Source organism: Narcine bancroftii, chromosome 3, assembly GCF_036971445.1.
Source record: "Narcine bancroftii isolate sNarBan1 chromosome 3, sNarBan1.hap1, whole genome shotgun sequence".
NCBI lineage: Eukaryota > Metazoa > Chordata > Chondrichthyes > Torpediniformes > Narcinidae > Narcine > Narcine bancroftii.
The window spans coordinates 277305917-277318788 of NC_091471.1; the positions used below are offsets into that span (position 1 = coordinate 277305917).

Genomic DNA, 12872 nt, shown 5'->3' on the forward strand with positions numbered 1-12872 from the left:
ACAAAATGCTGGAGAGATTCAGCAGGTCAAACAGGGTCCTTAATGTAAAAACACAAAATGCTGGAGAGATTCAGCAGGTCAAACGGGGTCCTTTATGTAAAAACACAAAATACTGGAGAGATTCAGCAGGTCAAACAGGGTCCTTTATGTAAAAACACAAAATGCTGAAGAGATTCAGCAGGTCAAACGGGGTCCTTTATGTAAAAACACAAAATGCTGGAGAGATTCAGCAGGTCAAACGGGGTCCTTAATGCAGCAAAAGCAGAGATAACCAACGTTTCGGGCTTGAGCCCTTCATCAAAGTATGAGAAAATGCCAGTAAGAATCAGAATTAAAGAGGAGGAGGGGGAAGGGGGATGACAGGGAAGGAGATGATAGGTGGAGAAGGGAGGGAGGGGGCAGTAGGACTGAGGGGGAGGGGGGGTAAAGGCAGGAAATGGAGAAGGCGAACAGGTTTAATGGAAAGCAGTGAATGTTGTTTTAGCCATCACGGAGTCATGGCTGAAGGATGGATGTTATTGGGAGCTGAATGTCCAGTGTATCAGTAGAATAGGCAGGTAAGCAGAGGGGGTAGTGTGACGCTGTTGGTCAGGAACAACATTAAAGAGGTGACATAGGATCAGAAGATTATAGAATCATTGTGGGTTGAGTTAAGAAATGACAAAGATAAACAGCCAGTATAAGGATAACAAATTACAACAACAAATAAAAAAGGTGTGTCAGAAGGCCAATATTATGGTCATCATGGGGGATTCTAACATGGGAATACCAGGTTGGGAATGGATCTCAAATGAGAGAATGTGAAGAATATTTATGAGATCACCTCAGAAACTACACAGATCAAAGTCGGAGATTTCAGAAATATGTTTTAGATGTGGTGTGGAGGTGGGAACTTTCATCCACTCTACCTGCCTGTACTCAAAGGTGAGACCGGTTTTGGAAGACCTAGGGGATATTCTAAAAAAAATTATGAGTGGATTTTCCACAGGACCCGGAGCTGTTATTCTTGGGGGATATTGGAGAAGTGCAGTTGAGACTGACTAAATTCCAACTTTCATTTGTGAAGGTAGCTTTGGCGGTAGCCAGGACACGTATGGCAGTTTTGTGAAAGTCCGACTGCCAGAAAATACCACACGATGGAATATGTAAGTGCAGAGTTGAATTTCCCTGGAGAAAATTAATAACAAACTACGGAGGAAACATGACACAGTTGGTAGAGTGTGGAACCTTAATTGCAGTACATTGGTTCTCAGATAGATTGATTCCCCCCTTTAAATAGGAATAAGATTAAATGATCCCAGTATGGCCAGAGGTTTGATGACGGAAATAGGACTTGACGCGGACGAGGCACCTGCCCTTTTCTTTTCAGGTCCTCAGTTTCCTTTTTATTTCGAGTTTTTTTTTCCTTTCTTTATAGTGTTTTCTTTGAACAGCGTGGCCATTGTGATTTCTTTTCATTACAGGTCTCGATAGGGGTGGTGAGCCCCATGATGAGTGGGATCCAGGTAAATTTTTAGAAAGCATTCGCTGGGGGAAGGGGTGGTTGGGACAAATGTACATGAATGGCTTTGTTTACTGGATTTTGTAAGTCTGTGAAAACTAAAATAAAATATAAAAAGAAAATTATGAGGTGGCTTTCTAGAGCAGATTGTTGATGAGCCCACGAGTGGATCACCTGTACTACACTGGATGTTGTTTAATGCACCAGCAGTGCTTAGAGTAAAGGAACCATGAGGAGACCATGATCACAATGTGATCGAGTTCAGTTTGATATTTAACAAGGACAAATGAAGGTCAGATCTGTTGGTGTTTCAGTGGAATGGGGGAATTAGTCAAAGTAGATTGGAAGGGAGAATTAGAAGGGAAGACGGTAGATCAGCAATGGACGGAATTTCTGCAAAAAATGGGGAGGGTGCAGGATAAATACAGGCCAAAAAAGGGGAAATATTCAAATGGAAAAAATGTGGCTGACAAGTCAAAGCCAACATAAAATCAAAAGAGAGGGCATACAAAGAAGCAAAAATTAGTGGGAAAATAGAGGATTAGGAAGTTTTTTAATTTACAGAAAGTAACAAAAATAATCATAAGGGAATAGATGAAGTATGAAAGTAGGCTAGTAAAAAGAGAGAGAGTAGATGTAGGTCCATTAGAATATATATATATATATATATCAATCTATATCTATAGATATCTATCTATATAAATATCTATCTATATAGATATCTATCTATATAGAAATCTATCTATATAAATATCTATCTATATAAATATCTATCTATCTATATATATAAATATATAGAGAGAGAGAGAGAGTAGATGTAGGTTCATTAGAATATATATATATCAATCTATATAGATCTATCTATATAGATATCTATCTATATAGATAGATATCTATATAAATATCTATATATCTATATAGATATTTATATATATAGATAGATATATATATATATAGAGAGAGAGAGAGAGTAGATGTAGGTTCATTAGAAAATGACACTGGAGAAATGATCACGGGAGATAAGGAGATGGTGGAGGAAGTAAATGAGCATTTTGCATCGGCCTTCACTGTGGAAGACATTGTCGGTGTGCCGGATGTCGAAGGGTGTCAGGGAAGGGGAGTGAGTGCAGTTACTATTTCAAGGGAGATGGTGTTCAAAAAGCTGAATGGTCTGTGGGTGGTTAAGCCTCCAGATGCATGGCAGCCTTGGGTTCTAAAAGAAGAAACAGTAGATTGTGGAGATATTTCTAATGATCTTTCAGGAATCAAGATTCTGATACGGTCCCGGAAGACTGGAAAAATTGCAAATCTCACCCCACTATTCAAGAAGGGAGGGAGGCAGATGAAAGGAAATTATAGACCGGTTAGCCTGACATCAGTGATGGGGAAGATGTTGGAGTCGATTGTCAAGGATGACGTTATGGAGTACTTGGAGGCACATGACAGGATAGGCCAAAGCCAGAATGGATTCTTTAAGGGAAAATCTTGCTTGACCAATCTGTTGGACTTCTTTGAAGTGGTGACAAGGCAGCTAGATAGGAGATATCCAGTGGATATTGTGTATTTGGATTTTCAGAAGGCCTTTAACAAGATGCTATACATGAGGATACTTATTGACATAAGAGTCCAGGGTCTAACAGGAAACATACTAGCAAGGGTAACGCATTGGTTAATTGCCATAAAGCAGAGAGTTGGAATACAAGGATTTTGTTCTGGTTGGCTGCCAGTTAGTTGCTAGTGGGGTTCCACAGAGGTCAGTGATGGGGCCGCTTCTGAGCTTTGCATATCAATGATTTAGAATAGATTATACAATGAATGGCCTTGTGGCCAAATTTACAGATGATATGAGGGAAATGTTGAAATGGAGAGGATGAAAAAGAATTCAGATTAGAAGAATGACAGAAGTGGTAAATGAAATGCAATATCAGAAAGTGTATGGTCGAAGTGCATCTTGATAGAAGAAGCAAATGGCAGAGACTATTTTTAAATGGAGAGAAAATTGAAAATCGCGAGATGCAAAGGGACCCGAGAGAACTTTTGCAGGATGGCCTGAAGGTAAATTTGCCTGTTGGTGAAGAAGGCAAATGCAATGCTGGCATTCATTTCAAGAGGAATAAAATACAAGAGCAGGGATGAGATGTTGAGGCTTTATCAGGCACTGGTGAGAGCTCACGTGCAGTATTGGGAGCAGTTCGGGCCTCCTCCTTTAAGAAAGGTTGTGCATATCAAATGTTGAAAGGCATGGACAGAGTAGATGTAGGAAGATTGTTTCTACATCTAGGACAATAGGCCAAAACTTCAGGACTGAAGGGCATCCACTGAGAACAGAAATGTGGAGCAATTTCTTTAGCCAGAGGGTGGTGAATCTGTGAAATTTGTCGCCAAAGGTGGTTGCAGAGGTCAAGTCACTGGGTATACTTAAGGCAGAGGTTGACAGGTTCTTGATTAGCCAGGGCATCAAGTATTATGGGGAGAAGGCCAGGCAGTGGGGCTATGGGAAAATAGATCAGCTCATGATTAAATGGTGGGGCAGACTTGAAGGGCTGAATGGCCTATTTCTACTTTTATAATGCACAACAATGAACGCAGCACCAATCTCTGCAGCACACCACTGGTCACAGGTCTCCAGTCTGAAAAACAACCCTGCAGCATTGCCCTCCGCCTTCTATCAATGCAATTCTATACCTAATTAGCCAACTCAACTTGCACACCATTCTACCATAGGAGACATTGTCTACCTGGACTTCAGCAAGGCTTTTGACAATGTCTACCACCTTACCCCCATCAATCTTCCTAATCTCCTCTTTAAAGAACCTATCAAATTAGTGAGACACTATTTCCCATGCACAAAACCATGCTGCCCAGCCTAAGAAGTCCCTTCCTTTCCAAATGCCTGTAGATCTGGTCTTGCAGAATCCTCTGCGGTAACTTACCTGCGACTGTCATTAAACTCATTGGCCTGCAGTTCCCTGGCTTATCCTTACACTTGATTAGATGGAACGAGCTGCCAGAGGACATGGTTGAGATGGGCTCAACTACAATGTTTAAAAGACATTTGGACATGATTAAGAAGAAAGGTTTAGAGGAAAATGGGCCAATTGCAGCCAAATGGAAGACACCTTGGTTTCCGTACTGTACTCTAACTCGATGTCTCCAAGAAATCACACTGTTTACAGATACACACAACTGCTACCCCAACATTGGTCACTGTGCTCTCATGCACCAAAGTACCCTGCAATATCATGTTTAAGCACACTTGGTGGAAAACAATTACCATCCGTCAGAAATGTGCTGCAACCATGATTTCTGATGCTGCAAGTGTCACAGGTACCTTAATAATATATTCCTGGGTGTCTGCCACCATTGAGGAGAACTCCACCAGTACCGTATGAGGGTCATCAGTGATGATGGCTGTAGCAATGCTATCACCTGGTTGGCAACCAGCTGACACCTCCACCTGATCGAGCTCTTTACATCCAACATGACAACCGCCTCCAGAGAGAAGAGAAACAATTAGCTTCAGACTGATTATACAAGACAACAAAAAAACTTGTCCATTCAGCGGCCAATTTCAGTTTAAATAATTTCATAAATTTTAACAGTCTTAACAAAAACTACCACTGTCAGTGTTGAAATTTACAACTGATTAATCCCCAGTTTTCTGAAGAGAAAAAAAGTGTTCAACATTTCTATTATTAATTCTTGAAGTGCTGCCTGGCATGATCTAGTTTCTAGACATCTGAGCAGCTCAAATTTAAAGGAGTCACCCATTTATTCTGAACTTACCCCACAGAAAACAGGTTCACTCTTTCAGTTTGCAGCAAAGGACCCGTTTCTGTGCTCTAACTCTCGATGACATCAAATCCTTTAAACATTGTGCAGTTTTACCCTTTCATCCTCTGTAAAAACCAAATTTACGCAATCTCGGCCTTTCTGCATTCCACATCAGTACTAACAGATGGCTTTTATGTGCTTGTGATACTAAAGTATGCTTACAGAACATAGCAAATATAGAATTTCTTTCAATACAAAGTGACAGGCTTCATATCTCCCAGGATGAATATCACTGCTGCCGTCAGGAAAGAGGTGTAGGTGCCTCAAGACTCGGACCACCAGGTTCAGGAACAGCTGCTCCCCCTCCACCATCAGACTCCTCAACGACAAACTCAATCAGGGACTCGTTTAAGGACTCGCACTTGTGCACTCTTTTCCATCTCTGTATTGCACAGTTTGTTTACTTTTTTACATGTACATTGAGTCAGTTTTTTTCTGCACTACTAATTAGTGATAATTCTGGCTTGCCCGCAGGAAAAAGAATCACAGGATGGTACGTGATATCATACAAGTACTCTGACAATAAATCTGAAATCTAATCTACTAATTAAATCTGTCAATTTCCCCTATGGGATCCCCAATATCCTCGATAGTGTACGTCACCAAAGAAAACTTCTACAGGTGTACTGAGGCGAGCATTCTGGCAGGTTGCATTACTGTCTGGAATAGAGGTGCCAACGCTCCAGACAGAAAAAAACTCCGGGGGGGTGGGGGGGGGGTGTTAAATCTGCTTGCGGCATCACAGGCACCAGACTTTACTCCATCAAGATCATCTGCAAATGGCGGTGTCTTAAGAAAGCAGCCTCTATCCTCAAAGACCCCCACCATACAGGCCACGCCCTCTTTACTCTGCTACCATCAGGGAATAGGTACAGGAGCCTAAAGGCAAGCACTCAGCAGCACAAGGACAGCTTCTTCCCCGCTGCCATCAAATTCCTGAATGAACCACAGACACTGCCACACTTCAACGTGTTCTTAACCTTTTCTTTATTTTGTAAGATGGAACTATGATTCTGTCACAAAACAATGAATTTCGTGACAATAAATTCTAATATAAAACCATAAAATACTGAGAATATTCAGCAAATCAAGCAGTACCTGAGGAAGGAGAAACAGCAACAGTTCAAGTCAATACCTCTTACCAAAACAGATTTCAACCCCTTTGCTTTCCCTGATAATAGTGAAGAATCATTTGTAATCGTATTTGCAAAATGACAATAAATTCTCAGCCCATCATTCTTACAGTGAGACGTAATTTCACGTCATTAGCAGTGTTTAGGCAAAAGGACCAGATACAGCAGGTACTCTGGTAAAGTGTACATACTATTTATCCCCACTCTTATCCATACCTTGATGAACGGCTCAAGCCTGAAATGTTAGTTAGGCAGCTCTATCTTTTCTCTATAAAGTACAGTGTTTGACCTGCTGGGTTTCTCCAGCTTTGTGTTTTTATTTATTCCCCTCTCTCATCTCTCATGTCCAAATCAGTTTTCAGCAAATTGATTGGGTTTCAACCACTCACAATTAAGCTGTCTTGGCTTTCAGCTTTGGAATGATCTTCCTAATACTCCCAAATCTCTCTCCTTCATCAACATTCTTTAACATTACTGATCAAACATTTGACCACCTACTCTAGTATCTTCTTTTGTCAATGTTTGCCTTGTTACACTCCTGTGAAGTGCAGAATTTACAAGATCCAACGTTACATCCAACGGTTTCCGTTAAGTTTGCAGTGTGCTGTTGAATGGGCCTGTTCATGTTCTGGATTGTAGAACTCAAAATGTGTCCGGTGGCTCTGTGTAGTGTTTAGCACAGAACCAGCAATCAGGGTTCGAATCCATCACTGTCTGTAAGGAGTTTGTATGTTCTCCCCATATCCACGTGGGTTTCCACCAGGTGTTCGGGTTTCCTCCCACATTCCAAGACACTCAGGGTTAGAAGGTTAATTGGTCACAGGGGTGTATTTGGGCAGCGCGACTCGTGAGCTGGAAGAGCCTGTTACTATACCCTATCTCTAAAACTAAAGTTAAAAAATGTTTTAAATTCCTTCAAGAAAATTGGACCGTGAACACATACAGGACGAGCTCCTGGGGAGCAATACCACACACCTTTGGCTCGTAAATGTCGATTGAGAGTCCCGTGTTCTGCGAAGCCTCGGCCACATTTACAGCAGGTAAATGGCTTCTCTCCGGTGTGGAGCCGCACATGTCGGATGAGGGAGCCCTTCTCTCGGAACGCCCGGGTACAATAGTCACACGCAAATGGCTTGTTCTCAGAGTGGGTCCTCAAGTGAACTTGCTGCGCGTTCTGGGAACACACATCTGACCATCAGGAATCAAGTAGTAAAGGTCTTTCCTCAATCAAATACAGACACTTCTGAAGACACAAGTCAGCTGTGAGATTGTAAGGAATGGTGATTTGGTTTTGACCACCAGGAATGAGTTTGAGAGAGACCAAGATTCCAAGTGTGCAGCTGTACATTACAATCTGATCAAAATGATACTGTGAAAGAATGGCCAAAAACCAGAAAGGAGTGGAAACCAGGCATGCTCCATGGCCGATTTCAATAAATGCCAGCGGATGAGCAGCACGTGATTTCAGAAACATTCACCATGAACTGAGACAGTAGAGATGAAGGCTACGGTCCATTCACCTCACCCCCCGGAAAATGCAACCTTTACATCTGAGGGAGCGTGATGCTACCAAAGACACTGATTTATGCAAGAGATGTCAGGTTCTTGCAATGCTTATTGGCAACAATTCAAAGACCAGAGATGGTCTCTCCAGTGCCTGATCCAATTTAGCCCCCTTCAACAGTGCTCACAGCTGGCAGTCTCCACAATGCTGTTCATGGGTACTTGCTGCAGACACATTATGTGCTACAAATCCTACAGGATAAAAGTGGCTACATTTCAAAATCTACAAATACTTTACAACAGGTTAGAAGAGATAAAGAATGGTGGCAGGCTTGCCCTGTCATTGTATCCTTCCTGACCTTGGTCTTGTATTTTTTCCCACATACTGGGCATGGGTACGGCCGGTCATCTGAATGTGCCCTCATGTGCTCTTTCACATGGGCAATGCTCTTGTAAAGTTTGCCACACTCCCCGCACTTGAAGCGCCTCTCATTGTAGTGTGACTCCAGGTGCTTCTTCAGAATGTACGCCGTCATGAATTCCTTCTCACACAGCTCACACCTGTGGGGCTTGTACCCTGAAAAGTAGCAACACATTAGGCTCAACCAATCTCTGCAGAAAACCAGGCTCACACTACACAGTCATAAATAATAGTGGCTTGCACTCCAGCACAATGCTTCATGCTTGTGATCTTGGCCAGGACCAGTCTTCAGGACATGCTAGTCCGAGGTAACATTCAACTTTTGCCACAAGGTTAAAATGTCCTGAACACATGCTGGTCCTTTCGAAAATGCACAATGCAGGCTTAGGAGAAGAAGGCAATGATGGTCAACATGATTGCATCCTCACCTTCACATTCTTGCCTTCTTGGGGCAACTTTTACAATTCTGCTTATTGAAAACAAAATATCTTAAAAATTCAAACAAGGGAGCTTCAAATGCACAATTTCATCGCATCTCGTTCTTCAATGGATGACCCTTTAGTTTACAACAAAGGCTCTAGCTCGTTGACTTTGCTCATTATTCCTTTCTGAATATTTATTTTTCTGTATTTCCACAGTTGGTTTACATTTCTTTCTTTTCTGTAATTTCTTTATACATTTGAACTTTCTGGATTCTCTTCGAAAAATCTTCTTTCACATCCAACCTGATAAGAAACTGCAGGACTGTTTATATTTCAATCATCCTCTCTCACTCTTTGACGTTCCATTGGATAAAAGTCTCGCTTATCCAATGTTTCCTCACAAGATTTGCCCAGTCTAAACATTTATTCCATAAAGCTCAACAGATACCAGATATGCTGAGAAGTATCTGCTCAGTGATAGGCAACCAAAAACAATAAACCGCTATGGTGGAGCAGGCAGAGCATCAGATTTCATTCTGGGCAGTAGAAAGTTTTATTGGATAACCTGCTCTTAACTTGTGATAATGGTGAAAAGAAGATGCTGGAATCTGGAACAGAATCAGGAGGTGCCTGGTGTATTCAGCAGGTTAGGCCGCAACTGTGGGAAGAGAGGGAGAAGTAAATTGTTTTAGGTTGAAGACCCATCTTAAGAAGGCGATGACAAAGAGGAATCGGAAATGCAAATTCTGTTTCTTTTCCCACAGATGCAGTGCTGCCTGTTGAGTATTCTCAGGATGTTCTCTTTTCATTTTATACTTACATAGCACTTTTAATGTAGTTAAGAATCCTAGACTGAATATTAAACCTGACATTAAACAGCATGAGGACATTGCAGGTCGTAGCCAGTGAGATGGGCTTTGAGAATTAGCTTAAAAACAGGTGGAAGAGAGAGACGTTGAGACAAGCTATTCTAGGGCAAAAGGCTCTGAGGTCATTAGAATTAGAGAGAACAAAAGACTAGGATTGGAAAAGCACAGAGACAGATTTATAGGACAGACGTAAAAAGAGCTTTTTGCCATGTTGGCCTTCATAAATCAAAGTATTAACTATAAGAGTCGGGATGTTATGGTGAAATTGTATAAGACATTGGTGAGAACAAATTTGGAGTATTGTGTGCAGTATTGGTCATCTAACTACAGGAAGGGTATTAATAAGGTTGAAAAAGTCCGGAGAAGATTTACTAGGATGTTGCTGGGTCTTGAGGAACTGAGGTACAAGGTTAAACAGGTTATGACTTTATTCCCAGAAGCAAAGAATGAGGGGAGAATGACAGAGGTATACAAAATTATGAGGGGAATAGAGTAAATGCACCAAGGATGGGTGAGACACATACCAGTGACATGGATGAAGAGCAAAAGGTGAAATGTTTGAAGGGAATATGGGGGAGGGGGGAAGACATCCTGATCCAGATCAATCATTCAACATGGAGTAAGTAAATCCAAGTTAAAAGCAATGTTAGCAAGAACAAGAATCAGAGATTGCAAAGTCTCTTATCAACATAGTAATAGTTTCCAGGGAAACAGACAGCATAATTTGACCAGGAGCCATCTAACAATGATATGGAATTGGCTGGTGAAGGAGAGCTGGTCCTCTTCCTGCTCTTGTAAAAAGTTAGGGTTGTTGGAAGAAACCATGTGGCGATCCTCCAAATATTTTTTGCACTCATAATCTGGTTTCTGTCGATCTTCAGAATCAATTTTTTTGGCAAGGAAATATAGCCATATCTATTTAAATTGAAAGCATTGTTGGTAGAAGGAGAAACATTACTGTAAATGAGAGCCTGAGATGACTTGGTGATGTGTACTTTGTCCACTTACCAAGATGAGCTTTAATATGCAGGCGTAAATAGCTAGATCCACGGAACACTCGACTGCAGTGAGGGCACTTGAACTGCTTGCAGTTGTTTTCACCTTTTAAGCCTGCCTGCATGTGAATGATGTAACATTTAACTGTAGTTCATAAAGTATAGAACAGTTACAAGATGGCAAATCCAGAATCTGGATGAAACAAATTAAATTCTCTCCACAGTATCTGGGGTATTACAGCTAGTTAGCTTTCTCTTTACATCTGAAATATCAAGTTTCAGGCACAACAACCATGAAACTACGGAATTATTGTTTAAAAAATCCTCTGCACTTTATGGAAGAAATCAGTTTAACACAGAGATACAGCGCTGTAATAGAGGCCCTTCTGATCCACCAGCCCATGCCACCCAAATGTGACTAATTAACCTACTTTGGAATGTGGGAGGAAACCAGAGAACTCTGAGGAAACCCATGCAGAAATGGGGAATACATACAAACTCCTTACAGACAGTGCCAGATTCAAACCCAGGTCACTGGCACTGTCCTAGCGTTGCGCTAACTGATACACCTGGCATGGTTGATTCTTAAGGTCCATCCTCAGTTGTCCTTTTAGAAGGTGCTGGCACTTACCTTCCTGAATTGCAGCAATTTCCATATGATCAGAAATGAAGAGATTCTTGACGGAAGAATAATGAAGCTATTTTTAAGAAGGCTTTCTACAAGGTCCCACAAGGGAGGGTGGTCAAGAAGGTTCAGTAGTTGGGTATTCACAATGAGATAGTAAATTGGATTAAACACTGACTGGGAAAAGCCAGAGAGTGGTAACAGAGGACTGCCTCCTTGACTGGAGGCCTGTGACTAATGATGTGCCTCAGGGATCAATGCTGGGTCACAAAATACAAAGATATAGGAGGAGGCCCATTGGTCATGAAAACTGCTCGGCCATTCTTATCATTCTCCCTCTCAGCCCCACTCCCTGGTTTTCTCCTCATAATCCTTAATGCCCTGACTAATTAAATACCTGTCAGTCTCTGCCTTAAATACACCCAACGACCTCACCCCACAGCCGCCTGTAGCACAGGTTCCACAGACACACTAAAGCAATGTTTCCATGTCTGTTTTAAACTGATGAAGTTATACCCAAGAATTCCCCTACCATGGGAAACATCTTTGCCACATCTACTCGGTCCAGGCCTTTCAGCATTCAAAAGGCCTCTATGAGGCCCCCCTCATCCTTCTTTAATCCAACGAGTACAGACTAAGAGCCGAAAACCATTCCTCTTATGCTGACCCTTTCATTCCTGCTATCAATTTCTCTAAACCATCTCCAACACCAGCACATCTTTTGTCATCTAAGGCGCCCAAACCTATACGCAGTATCCAAGTGAGGCTTTAGTCTCTGTTCTTGAATGCTAGAAATTAATGCCAATATTGCATTCGTATTCTTCACCGCTGACTCAACCTGGAGGTTAACCTTTCAGGTATCCAGTGTGAGGACTCTAAAGTCTCTTTGTACCTCCAAATTTTGTATTTTCTCCCCATCCAAACAATAGTCTGCCCATCTATTTCTCCTACCAACATTCTATTTTGTCTGCCACCTCTTTGCCCATTCTCCTAATCTATCCCGGTCTCTCTGCAACCTTTCCGTATCCTCAGCACCAACCACCTTACCACCTATTTTGGTATCATCTGCAATTAAACACAATGCCATCTATTCCATCATCCAAATCATTTATATGCAACCTAAAAAGAAGCGGCTCCAGCACCAGCCTCTGTGGATCACTACTGGTAACCAGTTACCAACCAGAATAGCATCCTTTTGTTCCTACTGTTTCCTGCCAATATCCTTCCGTAATTTTTCGGCCTCTCATCTTGTTTAGCAGCCTTGTATGTGTCACCTTATCGAAGGCCTTTTGAAAATCCAAAAACACAACATCCACTGCATCTCCCCTGTCTGTTCTATTGTGATCTCTTCAACATATTGCATGATTTTCCTTTTAGGAAACCATACTGACTTGGGCCTATCTTTTCATGTACCTTCATCCTGAGACTTGAATGAATATGCAATAAGAGTCACTGACTTCATCAAGACCTGTGCAGATGAGTGCGTGCCCATGCACAAATACTGGGTGTTCCCCAACTGGAAGCCTTGGATGAATCAGAGCATTCATGACCTGCTGAGGGCGAGATCAA

The 12872-nt window shown here is 41.8% G+C and overlaps 1 protein-coding gene across 3 annotated transcripts in view; it reads right to left on the minus strand.

Annotated features, from left to right (window-relative positions):
• The window catches only part of e4f1 (E4F transcription factor 1), a 74714-nt gene that overhangs the window by 25825 nt on the left and 36017 nt on the right, over window positions 1-12872 (minus strand). For 2 of the 3 annotated variants that reach the window (XM_069928212.1, XM_069928211.1), the window contains exons 9-12: window positions 10692-10797; window positions 8331-8548; window positions 7444-7642; window positions 4833-4993 (exon numbers count right to left, since the gene is read on the minus strand). In XM_069928212.1, coding sequence (XP_069784313.1) covers window positions 4833-4993; window positions 7444-7642; window positions 8331-8548; window positions 10692-10797 — 684 coding nt within the window. The remainder of the gene's footprint in view (window positions 1-4832; window positions 4994-7443; window positions 7643-8330; window positions 8549-10691; window positions 10798-12872) is intronic. The other variant, XM_069928213.1, reaches the window with a different exon arrangement.